This window comes from Armigeres subalbatus, chromosome 1, assembly GCF_024139115.2.
Source record: "Armigeres subalbatus isolate Guangzhou_Male chromosome 1, GZ_Asu_2, whole genome shotgun sequence".
NCBI classification, from domain to species: domain Eukaryota; kingdom Metazoa; phylum Arthropoda; class Insecta; order Diptera; family Culicidae; genus Armigeres; species Armigeres subalbatus.
Window position 1 is genome coordinate 307,112,653 of NC_085139.1, and position 26,244 is coordinate 307,138,896.

At 39.9% G+C, this 26,244-nt stretch overlaps 3 protein-coding genes across 4 annotated transcripts; 1 reads left to right on the forward strand and 2 right to left on the reverse strand.

Annotated features, from left to right (window-relative positions):
* Positions 1 to 565: 565 nt before the first annotated feature.
* Positions 566 to 4,286, reverse strand: LOC134217479 (uncharacterized protein K02A2.6-like). Of its 2 annotated transcripts, none has more exons than XM_062696255.1 (2): positions 3,872 to 4,286; positions 566 to 1,380 (listed from the first exon to the last, which is right to left on the reverse strand). In XM_062696255.1, the coding sequence occupies exons 1-2, from the start codon at positions 3,881 to 3,883 to the stop codon at positions 1,051 to 1,053; spliced, it is 342 nt and encodes a 113-aa protein (XP_062552239.1). In that variant the 5' UTR covers positions 3,884 to 4,286; the 3' UTR covers positions 566 to 1,050. The 2 variants fall into 2 exon arrangements, with proteins under 2 accessions (XP_062552239.1, XP_062552233.1); XM_062696249.1 differs by lacking the exon at positions 3,872 to 4,286 and adding an exon at positions 1,768 to 2,245.
* Positions 4,287 to 8,718: 4,432 nt separating this feature from the next.
* Positions 8,719 to 10,489, reverse strand: LOC134217494 (p21-activated protein kinase-interacting protein 1-like). Its single transcript, XM_062696265.1, has 2 exons — positions 10,213 to 10,489; positions 8,719 to 10,139 (listed from the first exon to the last, which is right to left on the reverse strand). The coding sequence occupies exons 1-2, from the start codon at positions 10,285 to 10,287 to the stop codon at positions 8,901 to 8,903; spliced, it is 1,314 nt and encodes a 437-aa protein (XP_062552249.1). The 5' UTR covers positions 10,288 to 10,489; the 3' UTR covers positions 8,719 to 8,900.
* Positions 10,490 to 21,763: 11,274 nt separating this feature from the next.
* On the forward strand, positions 21,764 to 24,601 carry LOC134207879 (T-complex protein 1 subunit beta). Its single transcript, XM_062683866.1, has 3 exons — positions 21,764 to 21,916; positions 22,571 to 23,368; positions 23,439 to 24,601. Exons 1-3 carry the CDS (start codon positions 21,914 to 21,916, stop codon positions 24,240 to 24,242), a joined length of 1,605 nt encoding a protein of 534 aa, XP_062539850.1. The 5' UTR covers positions 21,764 to 21,913; the 3' UTR covers positions 24,243 to 24,601.
* The last annotated feature ends 1,643 nt before the right edge of the window (positions 24,602 to 26,244 follow it).

Consider the following 26,244-nt stretch of genomic DNA (forward strand, 5'->3'; position numbering starts at 1 on the left):
TAGGAGGAGACCTCACCAAACCCCCCTTGGCAAAGGGGTCTACCACCTCTATGCTTAACACATCGTCAAAAGAATTATTTGGTTTTACTTTACTCATTGAAAATGGGTCCCCCTTATGACTGCCGTCGGAACCTACTGGAGTAGTCGCCTTTTAATGATCCCATGGTTATCTTTACGTGCCTTACGGCATGCAGGGAGGCCATGCAAGGGTTGACACTTTCGTGTTCAGAGCCAGATCAGCGCAAGTCAGGAAAGGGCATCTGGGCTTACTCCCACCCAGCAGGTAAAGCTTGGTGGCAAGATTGGACAGCGTGCTACAAGGCCCGCCGCGGTTTTAGGGGATGGAAGACAGCCTAGCCATTAGCTCACTCGCCGTTTCGAGTCAGTGTCGCCCGGCTCTACTAAGAGCTTTTGTACAGCTTTTTGTAAAGGTTTAACAGAGCCCGCTGCCAAGCCCCACTATGTCCTAGACAGGCCCCTAACTCCCAGAGGCCGTGGGGAGTGATATAACTAGCTTCTTCACTAAAAATGGATCTTCTTTAAGAGAAATGAATACACGTCCGAGTTCGTGGTCAGTCAAACTAATTCTCATTTTATTATCATCAGCGCTCAAGCACAAGAGCCCTGCTCCACTCAATACTCTCTCGATACAACAATATTCTGAGAACCCTACTGGATGGATTCTTCCAATTTACCGAACAGAAATCTTTCGCTTAGTCATTACAACTCCTTCCCGCTTAAGTAAAAGCTTATCTATTTCTGAAAATGCTGAGCATCTATATCAAAACTTGAAGATTACTAAAATAATTAAAATCAGAAAGCAAACTTCTTCATTCATGTTTGCATATTGGAAAATCCACACTGAATTAAACTAAAGAAAATGCAGTTCAAATGTCGACCATTCTATAGTTCGATAGTTTGCTTAAACTAATAATACTTATAATCTACTTTCCTCCTTTTCTGCGTTTTTCTCTTACTACGTCTACAATTCACATTCCCTTCCGGAACAAGCGCGCTCTCGCTGGCCTGGCTAGCTGAGGTACCAACGGTTTAAGTGTATACAAGCCCCTCTCCATCTCGAGAAGGCAAAGGATTCCATAGAGGATCCTGATCCTCTTCGAACAAAAGGGAATCGGCCGCGAAGCCGTAAAAGTCCGAATCTGTATCATCTTCTTCACTTCTCTTCCTCTTCTTGCTGTGACTTTCGGAACCGCCATAGGTTCCTTCTTCAAAACTGCTGTTGTTGCTATTGCAAAGTTGTGCTGAGATGCTGGGACTCTCTCCACTAAAAACAAAGCGTTGCGATCGTCTTCGGCGAGAGTCCTTAGGGATCTTGATTTGCCGTCTGTGTGCCGAAACGATCCGCCCGCTGAGGTTAATCTGTAAAACATTTGGAGAAATATGCGTTAGGTATGCAGCAGGTAACCATTGTCTAATGTCAGTTTTGTATGGATTTTTATAATACAATAAATCTCCTTTTCTCAAATTTGTTAGCGTGCTGTGAGTGTTTTCTGTGTTGGTAGAACATGCATTGTTGAAATCTTCCGATTTTGTCAAGTTGTACTTAAAACTATACTTCGGGTTAATTAAATCCAACGTCGTCTTTGGTTTGTATGAAAGAAGGCGCTCTGAGGGGAAATTGTTGTCCGATCCTACGCAAATATTCCTATAATTCATCAAGAAATAATAAATCTGTACATCCGTGTCTAGTCTTCTTGTCTCTGGGTCAATCAAAAACTTCTTCAGGCCATCCTTAACCAAACGCACCATTCGTTCCGCCTGGCCGTTGCTTTCCGGATGGTATGCAGGACTCTTCATAACGATTACTCCTTGTTTCTTGAAAAAGGTTTGAAAATGTTCTGAGTTGAATGGAGGGCCACCATCTGTAACTAGCACATCTGGCAACCCGAACCTAGAAAATATATTGAGGAAAACCCTGATAACTTTTTTGGTATCTGTGCCAGTGTTCATTTGTTCAATTTCCACCCACTTTGTGTAACTGTCCACTACTACTAGGAAAACCTTCCTCTCAAAAAAGAAAAAATCAGCGTGAATACGACTGAAATGTTTGCTCGTTGGGGTCCAAGGCGCATACGGTGGACGTTTAGCAACAGAAGAAGTTTCTAGGCAAACCCGACATGATCTCACAAAATCCTCAATATCTCGGTTCAACCCGAACCAGTAGATAGTTCGTCTGGCCAGTTGCTTGATCTTATGCATTCCAGAATGGTTCCTATGAAGTAGCTTCAAGATACTCCTTTTCATAGAGTTCGGAATCACTACTCTGCCCTGGAAAAGCACACAACCTTCGATTTCTTCCAAATCTTGGTAATGAGAATAAACATCCCGAAACTTTTTCTCTAAACGATCCGGCCATCCTTTCCTCAGGTACTCCATAATCCTCAGAAGAAATTCGTCTTTTCCCGTTTCAGCTGCTATCTTCTTATAATCCAATGGGAATTCTTCAGTGAAGTTTAGGCTTTTGACGTATTCTCGATCCAACTCCTTGGGAACCTCCTGAGAAATTGGAAATCGCGAACAAAAGTCCGCGTTTCCCATTCTTGCTGACGGTCTATAAATTATATCATAGTCGTAGATGGCAAGGTCTATCACGTAGCGTTGTAACCGTGTAACAGAAATAGAATTCTACCTTCCTTCCCGTAGATGCCAATCAACGGCTTGTGGTCCGTGTAGATTGTAAATTTCTTCCCGTACAGGAACTTATGGAACTTCTTCACTGTGGTAACAACAGCCAAAGCCTCCAGATGAAGAATTGGATACTTTTTCTGTGCTTCGTTGAGTGAAAATGATGTGAATGAGATGGGTCTTTCTTCTCCATTCACTACGTGCGCGATTACTCCACCGAGGCCATAATTACACGCGTCAGTAACCACAATCACCGGTTTGTCAGGGTCAAAGTATTCTAACACATTAGGTTTCAGCAAAAATTGTTTACATTGGTTGAAAACTAGGTCACATTCTTCAGTCCAATCAAAACGTACGTTCTTCTTCAAAAGCCCATAAAGGACTCTAATCCGGGAGGACAAATTTGGGATAAATTTGGAATAATAAGTAATCAAACCCAAAAAAGCCTTAAGTTCCGTAACATTCCGCGGAGCGCGAGCTTCGCGGATAGTCTCTACTTTCTCTGGGCATGGTAAAAGACCAGCATCTGTCAGCACATGACCCAGATAAGGCAATTTGTCTACAAAAAACTTGCATTTTTTAAAGTTTACCTTTATGTTGAATCTAGCCAGTCTTTCTAGGACCAAATAAAGTTTCTTCCTGCAATCCTCGAAGTCCTTACCGGCAATTAGAACGTCGTCTAGATAACAAAATACGTACTCTAACCCTTTAAGTACCTGATCCATTACTTTCTGGAAAATCGCGGCACTCGACGATGCCCCCTGTGGAAGTCGATTATACGCGTAGAGGCCTTTGATGGTGTTGATCACCATGAACTTTTTAGATCGCTTAGAAAGCAAAAGCTGGGAATAAGCTCCAGCAAGATCCAAAGAACAAAATACTTTTGAACCGGAGAGCGCTGCGAATAAGTCTTGCGGCAGTGGTAAAGGATATTTGTTTGGAATTATAAGTTTATTTATCGAGACTTTACAGTCTATTACGAGACGTATCCCCTGATCCTTTTTTATCACTACTATCACCGGTGAAGCCCATTCACTAGCTTCTATCGGCGAAATAATACCGTCTCTCTCCAGCAAGTCGAGATGATCAACAACCTTATCCCTTAATCTTAAAGGAACCTCATACGCTTTCTTAAACACGGGTGTATCATCCTTAAGGATTAAATCACCCTCAAAACCAACAATTGGATTTACCAAATTTTTGTCGAAAAGTGTTGGAAACTTACGCTTGGCATCATCAATCACTTTCTCCCTTGCGAACTCCACCGTCACGGTATTTACACGCTGATTTATCGTCGGCTCCAAGAAAGTTCTGCGCCATCCGTCGAAGAAAATGTCCAGCCAGCTTCGACCCATCAGAGGAACAAAATCATTAGCCCCTTGAAGAACAATCAGGTACTGGTCACTCACTATTCCATTCAATTGCACCGAGACTTTTAATTTTCCCAAAATATCCAGCCTGTTACCGTCGATGACATAAAGTTTCCTATTGCTTTTCTCCAAATGGCATTTTCCAAAATTGCGCAGGAAAAGATTTTCTGAAATCACAGTTTCAGCGGAGCCACAGTCTACTTCCATCGATAATCGCCGCTTTTCGATAAATGCCTCAATATAGCAAGGTGCGCTATTCTTACTCTTTGCAGAAACCATCATGCAATGAATGTCCTCATCGTCAGATTCAGACCCATTTAGTTCTTCTTTAAGACGCTTAAAAATGTATGACGAACTAGAGGGTTTCGAAGGCTTGGGAGAGTCGATAAATTTCACTGATTGCATAGACTTACGAGGACTCTTCCTTTTCAATCTGTAACAAAATTTCTTTGTGTGTCCAGTTTTATGACAAAAGGAACACTTGAAAACTTTTTCCTCATTCTCATTCCCAATCCTTCTACCTCCGCTTCCGCTTCTAGAGTAGAAAGATCGATTACGCTCAAAACTCCTGCTTCTATTCCTAAAATTTTGCCTAGATGGGTTACGCTCAAAACTGCTACTTCTATCTCGGAAACCTTGCCTAGTTGGATTATACTGCTCTCTTCTGCCCAACCTAGCAACGACACTGGTTCTTTGTTCCTCGTCACGGTTCACAAAACGCGTACTATTTGATGATAGCTCTTGATTGACGATCAACTTCTCAGCTTTAGCCGCTCGTTCCTTAAAATCTCCAAAACCGCATAATTCTGCCATCTGTTTTATGGCAAGTACAAAATCTTCGCACTTCTCGTATTGCCCCTGTCTGCGGGTCCAAAACTTATATGTATGGATTACATCGGAATCTTTTTTATCATATCGTTTTTTTAATTCGTCTGTTATTTGTTTGTATGTTAAATCTTTAATGTTTTGTCCCGGAAAAAGCAGTTTTAGTTGGCTATAAACTTCAATGCCACAAACGGCCAAAAACGAAATTTTGTATCTATCGGCAGTGTAATTATTGTGCTCGAACAAAAATTCTAATTGTTCCAAATATTGGGAGAAGGGGATGGATCCCGGCACGTACGGTTCTGTCGTCGTTGTCAAAGGCATCCTATTCATCAATATCAAAATAAAAAAACGGAAGTACAAATGAAAAAGTCTATAAATTTCTCTAAATTGCACAAAAACGACTAACTGTACAATGAAAACAGCTGCTACGATTAAAAATTCAAAGAAAAGGAAACAAAAACAACATACCTGTAATCTTTACCCTGCAGTGATGGCGCACAATCCAAAAGCACTCCAAAATCAACCAAAAGCAGGTCACAATGCACAGCAAACAACAAAAGCACCTCGAATGCACCCGCAGCAGAAAAAGCAACAACAGCAATCCACAACAAAATTCCTTCAGCAACAGCAAGCCCAGCTGATAATCCGCAGTTTGTATAGTCACCAATATGACCGAGGTCAATGCTTGAGTCAATGACCTTCCACCTTGCGAACAGCGATCCACCAGTACTCAACAACAACAGCAACCACCAACTACGAAAGCACTTTCGCCGACGACCGCAAAATGCACTATAGGCCTTTTCACGAGACGTTTAAAAACAGCTGATTTTGTCGTCAATTGACAGTTCTTATATGAAGGTGACAGCTTCGGGGTTGCAGGCCTGTTCAGCGGTTGTAAACAAGTGCAGTCTCGGCAGTGTCACATGAAAAGGCCTATACGGCGAGATTCACTTGCTACACCATAAACTGTCAAAGGTCGGTACTCTTGTCGGTACTCACCGCACTCAGAAAGAGAACGGAAAAATAGACTTATGCAGGGGTTCATCGAATTCACTCACCCGATGGATTTTGACATTTGAGCGGGTCGTCTTCTCGAACAAAAGTTCATTTTGCGTTCATTATGCGACCCGCTCAAACGTCATAATTTCTTGGGGGAGTTCATTTTGCGTTAGTCTATGGTGCTGGCTGGACCTTGCATAAACCACAGTTTATCAAGACAAATGAGCTGATGGTATATAATATCCAATTTCTTTGTGCTGTGGATGAAAGAAGAAAATGGTGGATATTATAAATTAGCAAAAATAGTAACAATATAGGATTGTTTTAAGATAAAAGAAACAAAAGCATTTCTTTAATAGGATCAAAAGTACTGTAAAGTACAAAGTACACTATTCCTCTACACAATAAAAAAATCTATTGGCACAAAAAATAGCTAGTTTTGCAAAAAGCGTTTTTTTATACACGCAACACCAATCGATAAAATGTAGAGAATTGATCAATCACAGACCACCCTCGAAAAAAAAATGAATTCGAGTTTTTTACGCGAATAGCATTAACGTCTCACTTTCACTAAAAACCAACCTGCGCCGAAAAATCACGCCAAAAGCATTCACCAGCGGTCGTGAAAAAAGGGCGGAAAATGGTTCAATTTTATTTTTATTTTTCTCCTCGTCGCCACTAATATAACTAGCTTCTTCACTAAAAATGGATCTTCTTTAAGAGAAATGAATACACGTCCGAGTTCGTGGTCAGTCAAACTAATTCTCATTTTATTATCATCAGCGCTCAAGCACAAGAGCCCTGCTCCACTCAATACTCTCTCGATACAACAATATTCTGAGAACCCTACTGGATGGATTCTTCCAATTTACCGAACAGTAATCTTTCGCTTAGTCATTACAGGGAGGGGTCGTCAAGCCCTTGGACATAGTCCCTGCTGCCCCCATGATGACACTCTAGCACTGGGACAATTCTACTATGCTTGGAATTATCAAGTTTGTCTTCTTCATAGCATAAACTGCCGTCATCGCATATTTGTCCCATGTTTTCTGGGATTTCCTATGTACCGTCGTGCGGGGCTTCTTTTGGAAAATCAGGGGCTACTTTGGACATTTTAAAACAAGAATTACAACGAAAATTACTATAAAATTGTCATTATCACCAATCGGGTATCTTGTTGATAGTTGGATGGCAACTTTCTGTTTCAAATTTGGTATTTTTTCCGTTTATTTTTTTCAAAAAATAAAAAATCCAAAGTAGCCCCCGGAATCAAAAGAAGCCCCGCACGACGGTACATGGGACAGTTATGCGTATAACGGCAGTAAATGTCCCCCTGAATAAATTCCAATAAAAAAACATTGTTTACCCTTTGAAACATACTGACCCATTAGAAATAGACTATTTTTATCAATATACGTTTAGGGTTAGGCGGGGCAAGATGGGTCACGGGGTAAGATGGGTCAGGGCCGTTTTTGAGCATCGTGTACATTTTAATGTGGAAATTATGACTTTGTAGGAGGAATAATTTGGTTCTACTTTATTATCACTCGATTTGATGATAACATTTTATTTTGGTAGAGTATGGCAAGGTAAAATATTTTTCAGCATTGTTTCTTATGCGAAACACACTTTCTATAAAACGTGTAATCTCGTCGAGCAATGTAAAATTTAAACATTTTTATTAACATAGTGAACGTATTATAAGTAATGTAGGTGATGTTATACTAACTGCGTTGAAATAAATAAATTTGATCGAAAATTAGACATTCTAACATGAACTTACAAATGGGGCAAGATGGGTCAGCACATACTGAAGGGCATAGTTCGTATTCAAAACATATTTTCTATTGCTGGTTTAATCATTTTTAGGTTACTTTTGACATAATGATGTTAATTTGTTTATTGAAAATGTGTATTTTTTGTTTTTAAGAAAGCTATACTTGGACGGCTTGTTTTCATAAAAATTTGGAGACATTTTTAAATATAGAGCCATTTCTTCATCCAAGGCTTAAAAATTAATTTTTATTCAATATAATCATTGGCAATAAAGCTATATATCTGTGTGTGACTCAATATTGAGAATAAGAACAATATTAATTGCAGTATTTAAAGGTAACCCATCTTGCCCCGTTGTTTGACCCATCTTACCCCGCCATTTTTTGATTGATAGAAAAATAGACTTCTACTTTAATGACTCGAAATGGAATAAAAAGTGGAGTTTTTGTTATTTCATACCCCTGGCTTACAGATTATGAGCTATTTTTATAGATCCATGTTGAAAAGTTGAATTAAAATGTTTCTATTTTGAGATATTCAGGGTTCGCCTTAGGCGACCCAACTTGCCCCATCATACCCTATACATTAAAATTTGATGGGGCAATTTTGCTACAAACTGAAAAATATGTTTTCAACTTCAATCGTATTTTTCTCAATTGTATATTTTTCGACATGGGACAGATATGCTTGGGACGGCTCAATCATCTAATGCATGATGCATCTACTGGAAATAGTGTGCACAGTGAATAAAACATCCACTTTTGGAGATCTAACGACTTATCGGACCTGTCATAAGACGAGTTTGAACAATCCCATTGAATTCCACCACTTAATTGTATCCTGACAGATACGTATTTCGACCTCAACAGTAAGGCCGTCTTCAGTGTCTTGTACTTGACTCGACTTCTTCGAAGAAGTCGAGTCAAGTACAAGACACTGAAGACGGCCTTACTGTTGAGGTCGAAATACGTATCTGTCAGGATACAATTAAGTGGTGGAATTCAATGGGATTGTTCAAACTCGTCTTATGACAGGTGAAAACATTCCACTAAAAAGCTCAAAATAATTTTCTTATCAGACTTATCGGATTTCAACTGAATTTTGATTGTGTTCGGTAAAAAATTAAACTTTATTGTAAAACTTTTTTTTACAAATATTTGTAATTTACAGGCTGTAATTAGAGACTGTTGAACAATGTTTGCATTTTTACCATTAAGACATATGAAGAACTGAAGACTTTTTGAAATTCACGGAAAACAAAAAGTTTTGAAAATATTATTATTACTGTTCCGTCGAATAGAGTTTCTTTGCTTTATGTTTCTTAGCCTTCTTTGGAAGCTCTGCTTCCTCGATGACCACATCTTCTTCCTCCCAAACTCCGCTCATATTACTTGCCAGTTTCCTTTTTTTCTGAGTCGATGACGTTCCCTTCGGCGTTGATTGTGAATCATCTTTCTGTTTGTTTGGCAAAGGAGTGCTCCCATTGTTATTGGTTTCGTTTACCAGAGCGGATCGCTTGTTTTTCTTCAATTTCTTAGAGCGCGGTTGTTCGCTGGCTTCTCGAATGGGGTCTTCCGTTTCCACTGTGACCTTACCGATCGTCTGAATCCTGTTCAACTGCTTCCGAACTTCATCTTTATTATCCTCCGACTGCTGAAGGTACTTGTGCAAACCCAATTCATCCGCCTCCGTAACCACCATACAAATGGGTCTGCACCCGATGTTTGTTGTGCAAATTTCGCTGAAATCTTTTCCGTCAATTTTCCACAAACTGACATCACCAGCACTGGAAGTAGTAGCCAGGAGATCTCTAACAAATGCCATCGCTTTGACTCGTGATTCATAGATTGGTATCTTCTCCGGTTCGTCACCGTCGTCCACGTTGAACATCATCAGATGACCGTCGTCCAATCCGACCGCCAGTTCAGTGTCGGAGATCCAACACAGACAAATCGGCTTGCTTGGGCATTTGACTGTCCGAGAGGAATGAGTTTTTTCCAAGGAAATGATATCAACCATCCGATCGTCCATCAGGACGAAGCTGTCCCCACTGGGATTCCATTTGATGAGAGACAGCGCATGGTACTTTGGATCATTGCGTAGTCCGCGTGTTGAAATGGCCCTTCCAGTTACCAGATCCCACGTCTTGACGATCATATCCGAACCCAAGGTAAGCGCCAATCTGCCTTTCGGGTGAATGTCGAGGCTGAGCACCGCTCCTTTGTGGGCATTCGACCAAGTCTTATCGATGTTCAAGCGCTTCGTGTTGATGGCGGATATTTTACCGTCACTGCTTCCGCTAAATAGATAATCTCCCTTCGGGGAGAAAGCCAAGCAATTTACGGTTCCGTTGTGATGCAGCATTTCATCCTTGAGCAGTCCCGTTTCCAGATCGAAGATGCAGATGCGATCGTCCGATCCGCCGGATGCAAGCAATTTGCCGTAGGTCGCAAGTACCCGTACCGAGGCCGTATGATTGTGTGTTGAGAAGATTTCCTTCATGTGCAAACGGGAGGGATCCTACGGAGGTTGACGGAATTCGTTAGCACTCGCGTAGATGGTCAGATCAAATAAAAAAACTTAATATACTCACCGTTTTCATCGGTTCCACTTTGAAGCCCGCTGTGAATTGCTCATAGGTGCCGATGATCAGTTCAAGGCCGGCCATCGTTGTCCGTTTTTGTGGGGAACCAAACCGAAAACTACAAGATATTCACAGAATATTACAAAAATATTTAAATCGTCTACACAACAGAAACAGCCATAGCAGCATGTGCGTTCTGGCTCAAAAATCCTTTCAAAACACGTTTATTTATTTTTTGCTGGGACGTTTTGTCAGCTTGTTTTGGTATCGATAGGGTGCACAAAACCGAAATATTAGATTTAACGAAAGCATTATAATAGTCTGTTCAGACCATAAACTTTATTACTTGATATCATATTAAATGGAAATGCGTGAATATTTTGACGTAATGAAATTCGGAGAAGCTCCACATTTTCAATAACGATTCATTTATATAAAAGAAAGAACAGATGTCAGATGTCAGTAGTTTTTCAACAATTCTCGCTTAACTTTTCAAAAGGTCCTAAGTAACATTTTTTTCATGAATTAATTTGAATACAGCAATCAATCCAGTTTTCCGCGAGCAGTAATGGCCGCCAGCTTGCCTGCGGGTTAGTCTCTGATTTGACGTTTCTGGAGGTCAACTGCACCCACCGCTCCGAACATTCTGACCAATGTTGCATATAAGAAGGTGCTGATTCAGTGAATTCAAGCCTTCTTATATACCACATTGATCAAAATGCTGGAATGGTGGGTGCAGTTGACCTCCAGAAACGTCAAATCAGAGACTAACCCGCAGGCAAGCTGGCGGCCATTACCGCTCGCGGAAAACTGGATAGCTTTCATGTTGTTCTATTGATTGCGCCATTCAAATTAATTCATGAAAAAAATGTTACTTAGATCCTTTTGAAAAGTTAAGCGAGAATTAACCGATTATTCGGTATCCAATAAGCCATTTTATGAGACAGATTCGAACAGCTGATCAAAATTTGAGTGGACGGCTCGGTCTTTGTTTTGGTAAATTTGCATGTAAACCATCATCATTTCGTCATCATCATTTCATTTTGCAAATGTTCCTTGTAAAATGTAAATATTAGTGTTTGGTCTCCTGTCGTTTGAGCTTTCTATAAAATGACTTATAGAGTGGCCCAGCCTAAAGACACTATATCCAGTATTTTGCGCTCGATAATGGCGGCGTGAGTTCCTCTCACTTTGACATTCAAGAGGTAGAAAACATTGGAACTCATCAAGTATGCCTCGATCCAGTGTTTTTTTTGTAGTCAACAAACTTATGTCAACATGACAACCATTTTACTGCATACAAGGTTTACAAAAGTTTTCTAATATTTAATTGGATTCATTACCAGTATTAATGCTTTACTTTGTGGTTTTTAGATTTCTACTGAATATATTGAATAATACAGGAACACAAAAAAAGGCTAATAAGGATCTTTCATTGACTGGATGGGCGAAAAACGGTTGATTCTAAAAAATGATCTTATAGTCTTCAACAAAATGCATCCGCTCATGCTTTATCTTGTGATGGTCGAGATCTGTTCAATTCAAGCAGCTGCTGAAGATATGGGAGCGAAATTACCTACTTATTTTTTAGTTTTTTGAAGAGTAATAAATAAAGTTTTCGTTTTATAGTGAGTGGAATTTGTAATAGAACAAATGAATGATAGAGATTTGTATTATTATAGGTCTTTTTTAGTTTGTCTGGACACTAGAATACCTGAACGAGTTCAACAGTAATTTGATTCTACTTCAATGTATGCGGTTGGTTTTGAACAACGTATTTGTGAGGACTTGAAAGACATATACTTGCTCTCAAAACAATCCAGTTGCGGCGATCAGTTAAAAAAACATTCTCCATTACGTTTAGGAAAGTCCGTCTATTCAAAAAGAATTGTACGTCAAGTTCTCATAGTTTGCTCATAGTAGAAAAGATTGTTTTAGCCCATAAATATGTAGGTTCGCTTGCGTCTGCATTCTACAAATGAACTGTGCTTTGATTACATGCATTAATATTTTATTTTAAGATACCATACATACAAAAAATAACGAAACAAACATGTTTAAGAGAGGGCAAACCCTCAGAAAAGAATAATTGTGCGAAAAGTATTATGGAAAACTGGATTCAATGGAACAACAAGGGTGTCACAATCTTGATACTCTTATTTCTTTTGAATGGAAAAGGAGGTAACATAAACTTCTTCTTGGCTGGAATAATCAAATGTCTGAATACCAAATTAAGTTTTCTTTGCAACCTCTTTTTAGGCGCACACACACACATTTCAAGTTCAAAGATCCGTACAAAGTTTTTAGAAATAGTTAGCTTGTGACTTCAGAATTCTTCCGCTGTAAATTTAAAAAATCATATTAATAAATTTAAATTGTAAAAGAATTGCAATTATAGAAAATTACGACGACGGATATGTTTAGACTTTTGATAAACAAAATTGTTGGTTCAAGGCAGAGCTGATGAGTGCCATTGTTTTTCTTTGAATCTAGGCCTACATTGATTAAAATATGTAAATATTTTCTACCTCTTGAATGTCAAAAAGGCACTCACTAGGCCGCCATTACCGAGCGCAAAATACTGGATACAAAGACGCGAAATCTGATTCCTGAACAAACAAACCAACCGGCAACCCCTGTTGCCCGGATAAGGGAACCCCGTCACAAAGAATAACAACTAGAGTTCCCTCTCTACACCACGGCAGGCTACTGACTGATACTTCTGCCAGTAGTTGCAGTTCTCTTTATTTCAACAACAGGTATATACAATTGTATTCCTTAATCTACCCAAGAGCAACTTCAACCAACTGGCGCCTACCTCCTATCCATCTTCGATCTACAGCGAAGCGTCGCACACTACCAGATATTCCAACAACCCCGAATGCGCAACACTGCTGATGCTGCATAAACTTTCCAAATTGGTCAATAAGATTTTCATGAATCAACAATATTGAATTTGTAACGCATTTACCAAACCAAATCGGGTTGTGAATTCACAATAAACAAATGAACTTCATTTTCAACCATTTATTGGGGTTGATTAGCTCAAAATGATCTAAAAATAACAAAATAATAATTAAAATATGTGTATTTGTGATAATAAGAATAGCCCTTACCAAATGTTACGCGCGATTTTTTGGAATGAAAGGTCTCTTGCTCGATTGTAAATTAGGAATTCCAATAGGGTCCTAAAATGAAGAATCGATATTCGATTTTCTTTCATGGAACGATGAAGCTAATAATCCTGAACGCGTCAGTTTTTCTTTTGACTCAGAAATCGAAAGAAACATTGTTTAATTTGAAATTTAAAAATAGATGAAAAATGCTTCCTCGACATTTTCGGTCTCGTTTGACGTACGGAATAATATGATTCAAACGCACTTGTAAAACACCGCAGGGCACTTGACTCAACCTTTGACAGCTAATGTATGGGCCTGACGTTTTGGGCTGATGGTTGATTCGTGCTGAAATGTTGCACAGTCCAAAATTTGCCTAAAAATGTCTTAAATACAAAAATATTATTTTTACTGATTTATAAATTTACCAGAATTTTTATAACATCGGTTCAAGTATTCTTGAACGATGCACTATCGTTTGAAACCATAAACGAAGTAGGGCTTTAGGACCCAATTGGAACATTTCCTGTCTTTGTTTATACAGTGTCTTTAGCCCAGCCTACACTACTAAAAATCCACACATATTTATTGGCAAAAATCCATAGATTTAACTTATGATGTATATCAGCGCACACATAACCATTCTCTACGCGAACTACTAATAAAATATATATCCAAATAAACTTTATGTGTGGTCTCGAATTAGCAATTATTTAATTTATGTGTGGTTCTATATTGATTATATTAGGGTGTAGCTATTGCAAAAATTTATAACGGCGACACATATATCTTATATAGATATTTTTGGCAGTGTAGTATGGGGAGAAAAAAAAGTCGTCGGATTCTTCGGGGTACCCTCCAGGATTTTGCCTTTAGGTAAGAAAATCATTCTCTGAAAATTTCAGCCTGATCGGTTATTGCATAAGCTGGCGCAATTGATTCGAAGTTAATATGGGGGTTTCAGTCGAAATATATAAGAAAATACATCTCTGTTACTATTTTATACAGGAAATTGGATGGAAGAGCCCGATTTAGCCCAGATTTGCAGGAAATGAAGTTAACATGCCCAAGAGCAATTCGACATAAAATTCTACTATTACTAAATAAACTTTAAATCAGTTTTTGGCTGATTTATTTGGAGTTGGGTTGAGCACTTCGAAATTCATTAATTGCCATGAAAACATACGCATGCAATCAAATTAACTTCAAATCAATTGCGCCAGCTTATGCAATAACCGATCAGGCTGAAATTTTCAGAGAATGATTTTCTTACCCAAAGGCAAAATCCTGGGGGGTGCCCCGTAGAATCGGACGACTTTTTGTATCCTGGGCCAGTCTAGTATCCAACTATTTAGGCTACACACAAAAATAATCAAAAGTTTTCACATTCAACCAAAGGGGTAAACCACAGATATAGTTATAATTAAAGCACAGAGAAAATTAAAGGCTCTATATCCAAAGACGGGAAGTCTGATCCCTGAACAAATAAATCACCAGGCAACTCTGCTTGCGCAACACTGCTGATGCTGGATATACTTTCCACATTGGTCTATGCGAATTTCATAATTCAAAAATATTTGATTTGTATCGTGTTCAACCACCCAATAAAAAGCCACAATTCACTATAAACATGTTTAATTGATTTTCAACCACATACGAACCTTTTTTATTATCTTCAGTTCGTACGAGAAAGTCCGACACCTCTACTATTTCGGTCTGACTCTTGACGGTCAATCTCTCTGGCACTTCAGTCAAACCATCAGATAACGAGCTGCCAGGCGGAGACGTATAGTGCATGTGGTTGGCGCTTATTTGCAGCAACAGACCGTCTGCTAATTCCGATGTCCCCTGGATGATAGAAACAGATACTTATCATAATTCGAAACTCTATACGGTCGATTCATTTTTTACTTACAGTGGTCCACTTGTAAATTTCCACTGTGGACGGTGCGGATGACGTCAACGGTGGCTTATGTTCAAACATTTTTGACGTAAACTACGTCTAATACCAATGACACACTGGTGGTATAAGTACCATGGTACAAGAATCTTGAAATGAGTACCATACCAATTATTATATTTATCAAAGATAGTCTTGTAATAATTTTCTTGTTCTCTTGTACCATGGTACAAGTACCACAGGTGTGTCCTTCGTATAAGGGGAAGACTCGGATACATGGTGACAAATGAAAATTTCCAAAATCGAGACCGTCACGAAATCATGTAAGATTTTGAACTTTAATAGCGCCTTTATCTTCCGATGGATTTTTGAGATTTATATATCAATCGATTCGGAAATTATCTACCAATTTGTCAATTATATTGAAACTTCGGGTTATAAATGTTAAAATAGGGTATCGGATCATTTTGGCAGCACCCTCTTTTCTTGTCCGCAAGAGTCTCGTTTCGGCCGTCGCCGTTCAGTGCGGTTGGCTTTTGGACTCTCCTTTTTGTGCGGTGTTTCGCACAAAAAGTAGAACAATGGAGCCGGACCAGTGACCGCGGTCGAAACAAATGTAACAAAAATGCGTAATGTAGTGCATGGTGTATAAAAAGTGATTCAAATAGGGGCATGTTTGTGCAGGCATGAGACGATCAATTGTTATCAATGCCAATGCCCTTGCTAGTAATGCAATCAATTTATATTAAAAAACGACTTTGGAAAATGCATTTTTTTGCAAACTGAAAACTAATAAGGCCGTTACACATATTTATTGAAAATTCAGGTCTCCCAAAGTCAAGGAGGAGGAGGTAATCTTCGTCTTCTTCTTCTTCTTCTACTGAATCGAGCGGCATGAAAATTTGAATGCAGAGGTTTTTGGGGCCGGGGAAGGTTCTTAAGATGGTTAGAGACCCCTCTCCTCTTTGAAACCTGGCTCATATACAAATGAAACACCAATTTCATCATAACTCGAGATCAAGCAAATGGAAACAAATCTGGCGTGTGGAGGTTTTGGAAGAGAAGACATGTTTCTGTGGTGGTGGGAGGCGTCCTCCCCCTTCCCATACAAATGAACCAAAAAATTCTGCATAACTCGAGAATTAATCAGAGAATAAATTAATTTTAGGCGAAGCAAAGTTCGACGGGTCTGCTAGTAAAAAATAAATATTAAAAGGAAAAAATAAAATAAAATAAAATAAATACTCCTCGGATTTGTTAAAGAATGTTTTGAAAGTTATCAAAATTTACCGGAAATTTTTTTGTTGCCCTTCAAGTTGTTATTTTTGAGCAAAATAACAATGAGGGTGAGACATATTTAAAACACAATATTTATATCGGCCTAATAATATTTTGTCCAATTGAATGCGCGCCTGAATCAGAAGGATTTAACTTTGATTCAGGAAGTGTGAATGCACTTAAGATATTTTTATAATACGTAGGTGCAATAATGCGGTACTTATTGTACACGACAAAAGCTTCGGAACGCCTACGTTCTTGAACCAGGCTATATGAGATACAATAGAGCTATCACCTTCTTGCTCCCTGATTCAAAAGTCTTACAATGATATTAATAAAATGTTTGCACGAATATTTTATCCATAATGACACTCAGTGTTGGTAGAATCATATTATCAATTCAGTGCAAATCCGAATTATAGCCGCTAATGAAGTTGGATTTTTCTCACAATTTATACGTTAAACCTAACTTCGGAAGTGGTGCGCTGTTTTCATTTGATGATGTGCTATACAGCGCACTACTTCCGAAATTAGGTTTAACGTATGGATTGTGAGAAAAATCCAATTTTGATAGCGGCTATAATTCGGTTTTCTACTGAATTTATAATACTCAAATCTGAATCATCGAGGTTTCATGCACGAGCTAACACGCCTGCGATTCTGTAGGGGAAGCATCGTGCTTGAGTTTTTCGGCCAGAATCGCATCGCTTCGCTCACTCACCGAAAAATGATTTCGTTCTAAAAAGCGTCAAAACACAATCGAGACATATGTTTTGTTTATATATAATTATTAGCCATTGTTTTAGACGAAAAATAGTTAATTCAATGCATTCAACAATGAAGAACACGTAAATATCATGCAATGATGCAAATTGCGATTCAAATCATGAGCAAATCTCTCGGTCATAATTCTGATGGGATTTGACTCACGCATGGTTTGAATCGCCGATGAGATTTGAGATTTTGAGATTTTACCAACACTGCCAGACAGTAGGAGTTAGAATGTAATAACACACACACACTATCTTTTCCCGTCCGCAACGTTTACTACTCGCGCGCACCACAACCAAATTAATTGGGTTTTGGTACATGATTGACATTTTATGATTTCTAGTGATGCACGAAAAACAAGATATGCCTATGATTGGAATGTTTCTGAATAATAAATGTTGCAAACGGAAAAGAGAATGCTTCCCTAGGGCTTCTTCTATTGAAATATTTCATCAAATGCTTCAGAACCCAAATGTAGGCAATTCGGATCCAAGAAAGGCATCATTACCACTGAGCACTAAATTTGGGTTTTCATAGTACATTTTTTAAACAATTGTCGTATCCAACAATTTTCATATCTTAAGATAAGCTAGTTTTGTTCGAAACCAGTGACATAAGTAATCAAATAAATTTTCTAAAAATATTCATGCATGATGGCACTACAATCCTCAATGAACAAAACTGCCTTACGTAGTTTACGTTGGGCGGTTGTGTCTTGTACATAACACTTCTGATTTTTTTCCAGTATGCTTTCCTGCGGTCGGCGATAGCGAACAAAGTTAATTCCATTTGAAAAACATCGATTTTTTGGGTTTTTATGTTTGGGATTCCCTTTGAAGAATTTATAAATTCACAACATAAACAAAACACTTTCCGTGATGCCATTCAATAAAAAAACAGTGCTGCCAAAACAATATTGTTTTTTCTTCGGCACAGTTACGGCACCTTGTGTGGCACAGTGGGCACAATTTTATCTCACCGTTTTTATACTATTCTTAGGAAACAATTAAGCAAATAAACAAATTTCTAGAAACTTCTATTAAATTCTCGTTGAACAACTTCTGATAATGATTTGCAAGTTCTTATAGCGTATTGTTCTTATCGTAGCTGTCAAACGTGCCTGTCACTCTTTTCAGGGTTGGATGTATCAATATTACTAGGGAGGCTATTGCCGAGAGAAGTAACAAAACTAGTGAATGTAATTTTTCCCTATCAAAGCAGATCAAATGAATATATTTTGTATATTCAATCTAATACATTTTTAAGAATATTTGAAAAAAATAATAATTAAAATCATACTGCGATTTGGTAAATTTATTTTGGTTGTCTTATGGAATTTCATAAGGCTTCCCAATGTAATTTATATAGGCAACATTAACAGAAAACATAATCATTCACTATATGGTTCTGGGTTCATTCGAAGTTCATCCTTTGTCATTAAGTTACCGTATGATTTTCAACCAAGATTTCAACCCGATTCCGTGAGGCTAATTTTCATAAGATAAATTAACTTCGGTGTAAGGATATAAACGGGAACCTTCTTACGAACGAGCGTGAGGCGATCCAAAGGTGGCGGCAGCACTACGAAGAGCACCTGAATGGCGATATGGCTGACAACGGTGGCGGTATGGTAATGAACCTAGGAGCACGCGTGCAGGACATGCGACTTCCGGCTCCGAATCTCCAGGAAATCCAGGAGGAGATCGGCCGGCTGAAAAACAACAAAGCCCCTGGAGTTGACCAACTACCAGGAGAGCTGTTTAAATACGGTGGTGAGGCACTGGCTAGAGCGCTGCACTGGGTGAATACCAAGGTTTGGAAGGATGAGGTTCTGCCGCAGGAGTGGATGGAAGGTGTCGTGTGTCCCATCTACAGAAAGGGCGATAAGCTGGATTGTAGCAACTACCGCGCAATCACATTGCTGAACGCCGCCTACAAGGTACTCTCCCAAATTTTATGCCGCCGACTAACACCAATTGCAAGAGAGTTCGTGCTGCAGTACCAGGCTGGATTTATGGGTGAACGCTCTACCACAGACCACGTGTTCGCCATACGTCAGGTATTGCAGAAATGCCGCGAATACAACGTGCCCGAACATCATCTATTTATCGACTTCAAAGCCGCATATGATACAATCGATCGGGACCGAAAATGGATTTCCGGATAAACTGATACGGTTGATCAAGGCGACGATGGATCGGGTGATGTGCGTAGTTTGAGTTTCAGGGGCATTCTCGAGTCCCTTCGAAACGCGTAGAGGGTTACGACAAGGTGATGGTCTTTCGTGTCTGCTATTCAACATCGCTTTGGAGGGAGTAATACGAAGGGCAGGGATTGACACGAGTGGTACGATTTTCACGAAGTCCGTCTAGTTATTTGGTTTCGCCGACGACATTGATATCATGGCACGTAACTTTGAGAGGATGGAGGAAGCCTACATCAGACTGAAAAGCGAAGCTAAACGAATTGGACTAGTAATCAACACGTCGAAGACGAAGTACATGATAGGAAGAGGCTCAAGAGAGGTCAATGTAAGCCACCCACCACGAGTTTCTATCGGTGTTGACGAAATCGAGGTGGTTGAAGAATTCGTGTACTTGGGCTCACTGGTGACCGCCGATAACGATACCAGCAGAGAAATTCTGGAAATCGTACGTACTTTGGACTCCGTAAGACGCTCCGATCGAATAGAGTTCGCCGCCGTACCATACTGACTATCTACAAAACGCTTATGGTAGTTCTCTACGGACACGAGACCTGGACGATGCTCGTGGAGGACCAACGCGCACTGGGAGTTTTTGAAAGGAAAGTGTTGCGTACCATCTATGGTGGGGTGCAGATGGTGGACGGTACGTGGAGGAGGCGAATGAACCACGAGTTGCATCAGCTGTTGGGAGAACCATCCATTGTTCACACCGTGAAAATCGGAAGACTGCGGTGGGCCGGGCACGTAGCCAGAATGTCGGACAGTAATCCGGTGAAAATGGTTCTCGACCCTGCAAAGATGGTGTTCGCTTCCGATCCGGCAGGTACGAGACGGCGTGGAGCGCAGCGAGCGAGATGGGCAGACCAGGTGCAAAACGACTTGGCGAGCGTGGGGCGTATCCGAGGATGGAGAGATGCGGCCTCGAACCGTGCATTGTGGCGTCAAATTGTTGATTCAGTGTTATCTGTTCAGATGTTCACTAAATAAATGAAATGAATGGTTCTCGACAACGATCCGACGGGAACAAGAAGGCGAGGTGCACAGCGGGCAAGGTGGATCGATCAGGTGGAGGACGATTTGCGGACCCTCCGCAGACTGCGTGGTTGGCGAGGTGCAGCCATGGACCGAGCTGAATGGAGAAGACTTTTATGTACAGCAAAGGCCACCCCGGCCTTAGTCTGATAATAAATAAATAAATTAACTTCGGAAGGTGTTTTTCGAGAGTGTACTTTTCTATTGTAAAACTCCCAATTACAATAAATTGTATGGTGCATCACAATAAATTGTAATGTATTTATATTGTAAAATTCACATTTCTCTTTATTGTTATACTTTAATGTATTCTATACTTCTCGGGTACTTTTTCAAAACGACGTATGTCGCAAATTGTAAACAAACCCGTTTTCAACAGCATATGGCATCAAATTCATCTAAAAATGTGTATATCTTCAAAGCTACATGAAAATGTGTTTTTAAAAATGTAAATCAATATTTTGCAAAACGGTGTAACATCATTTTTGAAAATATTGCACATACACCGCTTAGCAGAAAATGTACTTTAAAAAGTATTTTCGAACAACTAAATAGTTTAAAACGTGCATCTGCTTGTACTTTTTCATCACTGATTTAAAAATTAAGCATGTCGCCTAAATATTTTGATTTTCGTTAAGAAAAACATTTTACGTTGTTTTTCTGCAGCAAATGTTGTTACGTCGTGTTGTAAGTGTTGCAATTTTTTGTCGCATGTGCGTGAAACGTTTCAACTTGACGCAACATTTCGACGTATCAACAATGCAGCGTACGGAGCAGCGTAACATTTCGACGAAAGTAGCATGACCTCGGTCATACTGACGTATCAAAACGACGTATGTGATTTATCTGCTGCAGAACGTTGTAACATATATTTTTATCAAAATAACTGAAATGTTCACACGCAGTGCAGATTTCAAGGTCAGTGACGATGAACCTTTTTATAATGTATCGTTGAGGTGTATTCAATTGCAATAAAAATTAATAGTTTCTAAATAGGAATAAAAATGAAAAATGAAAAATGAAATCTGAAAACTTTCAAGCTCATTTTCTCAGCTTGATCAAAATGTTACATACGCCGATTTGAAAAAGTTCCCGAGACTTAATGTATTAAAAAAGTCGTTTTTATGGTACTTTTTTATTCGGGGTCAAGTTGTTGGGGGTTGTTTTTTTCAGGTGGATCAAATCGTGGAAACAACGTGCCGATTTTTTTGGGTGTTCCTGTCTCTCGCGATTTGACGAAAAACTGGACCATAGTGTTTTTCATCGTATTGGCTGTCAATCTGACAGAAGCTGTCAATTTCAAGTTATTTCGATGATGTCAAATGCAAAACGCAGAAAATCCATTCCCGTTTTCAGTGGTGGCTCGAAGATTTGTGCGACGATATTTGATTTGTAAAATACAGAAAAATGGTGAGTATAATCCTGGAAAACTGTGGATTCACATAGTTTGAAGAATGTAGTTCAAAGAAAATGTAAATTCTTTTCTATAGTGGATCTTTTCTCCGTGAAAAACCACTTCGATTTTACCGGGTGTCCATCCGGCATCACATGTGAGAATTTGCATCGCTGAGTGCTGAGCTTCTCACCCACGGTATTTTTATGTTTTGCTGTTCTGGATCCTTCTATAAGCAAAAGTTTTTGTTTTTTCTAAAACATCCGTTCTTTTTAACTAATGGTTGAAAAATCAGATCTAATATTTGAGGGTAATTAAGGCGTTTCTATTTAATTATTGAAAACATCGATTAATTCATAACTAAACAAGAAGTAACTGTTCTTTGTTTACTAGTGTTGAGGTTATGTACGTTCGATGACTAATCCAGGGCTGGTAATGCCACTTTTGGATGATTAGTAATGTAATTTATTAACTATACGTGAACATGTTAGTTACATCAGGTTCTTTTTTCAATGTATATCAATTACTCCTAAGTGCTTTATCGTTTTGTCGATTCTTTTTTTATGTTGATGATTGTCAATTATACGTATGATTAGGAATTTATGGCCGTCTGTTACCTCTTGAAGCCTTTCAAAATAATTATGCAAACCCTATGTTATTTTATTTCGTAGGTCTCCCTAAACCCAGTTCGTATTTTGAAGAATGAAGCCGAGGAGGAAAAAGGTGAAATCGCTCGACTGTCGTCGTTCGTGGGTGCGATCGCCATCGGTGATCTGGTCAAGAGCACACTCGGCCCCAAGGGAATGGACAAAATTCTTGTCGCGCACGGCCGCAGCGCCGGACAGGTCGAGGTGACCAACGACGGAGCCACCATTTTGAAAGCGGTCGGTGTGGACAATCCCGCGGCAAAGATTCTGGTCGACATGAGTCGCGTTCAGGACGACGAAGTTGGCGATGGAACCACCTCGGTTACGGTGTTCGCATCGGAATTGTTGCGCGAGGCTGAGAAGCTGATCGAACAAAAGCTGCATCCTCAGACAATTATCGCAGGTTGGCGTGCTGCCACCCAGGCAGCCAGGTCCGCTCTGATTGCTGCGGCCCAGGACAATTCACAAAATGTGGACAAGTTCCGGGAGGATCTGATGAACATTGCCCGCACAACGCTGAGTTCTAAGATTCTGTCACAGCACAAAGAGTACTTTGCCAAGCTGGCAGTCGATGCTGTGATGCGCCTCAAAGGATCCGGCGAAATGACCGCAATTCAGCTTATCAAGAAAACGGGTGGTACCCTGGAGGAATCGTTCCTGGATGAAGGATTTTTGCTGGACAAGAAGCCAGGAGTTCATCAGCCTAAACGCGTAGAAAATGCAAAGATCTTGATTGCTAACACTCCAATGGACACTGACAAAATCAAAGTGTTCGGTTCGAGCATCAAGGTCGACTCCATGGCCAAGATTGCCGAGTTGGAGGTAAGCCTGAACATTTTTTTTTTAAATCTGCAACGAGATTACTTTTTTCTTTTTTCTACTACGAAAACAGGTTGCTGAGAAAGAGAAGATGAAGGACAAAGTCAATAAGATCCTCGGACACAATTGTACTGTGTTCATCAACCGCCAGCTGATCTACAACTACCCGGAGCAGCTGTTTGCCGATGCTGGTGTGATGGCCATCGAGCATGCTGATTTCGATGGCATCGAACGTCTGGCTCTTGTAACTGGCGGAGAAATCGTATCCACTTTCGATAATCCTGACCTGGTCAAGATGGGCCGTTGTGATTTGATCGAACAGGTGATGATCGGAGAGGATACACTGCTGCGCTTCAGTGGCGTCCCGTTGGGTGAGGCTTGCACCGTTGTGATCCGTGGGGCCACTCAACAGATCATCGATGAAGCAGAGCGTTCGCTTCACGATGCACTTTGCGTGCTGACCGCTACTGTAAAGGAAACGCGCATTGTTTATGGTGGTGGCTGCTCAGAAACGCTAATGGCCACGGCGGTGTACAAGCTCGCAGCCGAAACAGCCGGCAAGGAAGCCATGGCCATGGAATCGTTTGCTCGTGCCTTGCTCCAGTTGCCCACGACCATCGCCGATAACGCTGGATACGATTCCGCTCAGTTGGTATCGGAGCTCCGCGCTGGACATTCACAGGGCAAGAACACCCTTGGATTGAATATGTACGAAGGCAAGGTTGGCTGCATGAAGGAGCTTGGCATCACTGAATCGTTCGCCGTGAAGAGACAAGTGCTGTTGTCCGCATCGGAGGCCGCAGAAATGATTCTACGCGTGGATAATATTATTAAGAGTGCACCAAGGAAGCGTGTCCCGGACCGTGGATACTGCTAAGCTAAACTTTATTTATAGTTACTCGTGTAATTGCGCGTTTTGTATCACTCACATTATAACACTTCCCGTTACTAAGCTTACTATCTATGTTTAATCGTTCATCCACGCGAATCATCTCAGTCATGGTTTTTTGATCAACCAAAAACGACAGTAATTGAATCACTTCTTTGCTGAATAACTTATAATTGCACCAGACCCCTTAAATAACCAATTTGTTTGCGATTAAAAGTTGCTAATTAGTGAAACATAAACTCAGAATCAATAAGCAACTTTGGCCATTGAAGCGCTAGTCGCTTGATTCACAGCCTAACATTTTACTGCAAAAATAAAGGTCAGATTTATTCATTACCAATCCATAACGAAGACAATTTTTTATTCCTATATTTTAAATACCTTGGTCCCAATCTCAATGTTCACTATTCTAATTACCGGCAGAGATTACTTTTATTGTTGTTGATTTCTGGTCAGATGCTTAATAAACGTGGTTGTGGCACGACTAAAAAATACTAACAGTCCTAGGGTTTATGGCTCAAACCTTGGCCCAATATGCTGTGGTTGAGCACATATATCGTTATAAATCTTCATATAGGGGGAAAGACGGCTTTGGCAGGTTTTGTTCTATTATTGGCAGTGGGGTTTTTGTCGACCAAATTTTATAAAATTTGGCCTCAATATTCTTTGATATGCAAAGAATGTTTAGACCAAATTTGAGCCTAGTCAGTCATAAAAAAAACCCCTGCCAATAATAGAACAAAACCTGCCAAAGCCGTCATTCTCCCTATTTCAGTTCCAACCATAATTATTTCACCAGCCGGCTTGCTTACTTTTGGTTTTGACGCCAAACAGCAAAAAACGACGATGAATTGGACAATATCTCATTTAAACCAGCGAAAGTCTCGAGCGAAATGGACAAAATGTTGACCCATTGTCCCATTTTCAGCCTACTTGGGAGGAGTGATTGTTGATTTTGACCATACATGAGCATGAGCATGTGCACGATGACCGTGAATTTCGTAGTTGCTACTCCGTGATCGACAAGAACAATCGCAATTGCACAGGGAACAGGGAATCATTTTTTTTTTTGGAATGCGCCTGCGAAACAAGCGACAAAAGAGAACCAACGACAAAATTTTGTTTTTGTCGGAGATAATAATGACAAAGATCCGAAAAATTCTGTCAGCAACAAAAACGAAGACAATCTTGTTGCTAACTTTTCATCCCGTTATTTTGCATTATTTCTAGAGCAAATTTCGGTTTTATGCTATCATAGTTTCTGCTGTTATGGAAATATTCAAGTATCGAACAATGATTACAAAATTATCATCGTATTCTCGGAAATATCAGAGCATGCAAGTCAAATGATTCTTTTCCCTTTTTGTGGCACAGACCTGTTGGTCCATATATGCAAATGATTCTTGTCATGTTGTGTTCGGGTTCTGATAAAGGTTTGTCGCTAGGTGCGTTCGTCAGTAACAAACTCTGTTGATGACAAACAGTATATTGTTAGGCGTTGCTCGAATATTGATTCCCTGACAGGGAACCAATGGATGGAAGCATGGGATTTGCTCTCCAACCTCAATGTGCACAGTCCGAGGGCTCTAGTATTTTTGGATAGTCGATAACGGCGCTGGCCACGTCCTCACGGTCATCGGGGATGGGAAGCCACGAGTTCCTGCGGAATTTTATTGGAATCTTGGGGTTAAGGTTTTATGGCAGAGGTTCGTCTTGGTGAACGGGTTGCCAATGTGATAGTTATGAAAGGGTGGTGTAGTATTCTAATTAGATGCCAAAACGAACTTTTTTCGCTCATTTCGAATTCTAACAGTTACCTGCTAGAACTAATCAAGTTGTAGGTATGTATAGGGATAGAAGATGGAAACGGTATGAAAGCCCATTTCCAGTTCTAGCAATTGCTAGAACATGAGAAATATATGAAAAGATACAAAGTAGGAGGAATGGAACGGGCCTGGGATTGAACCCATGACCTCCTGCGTATGAGGCA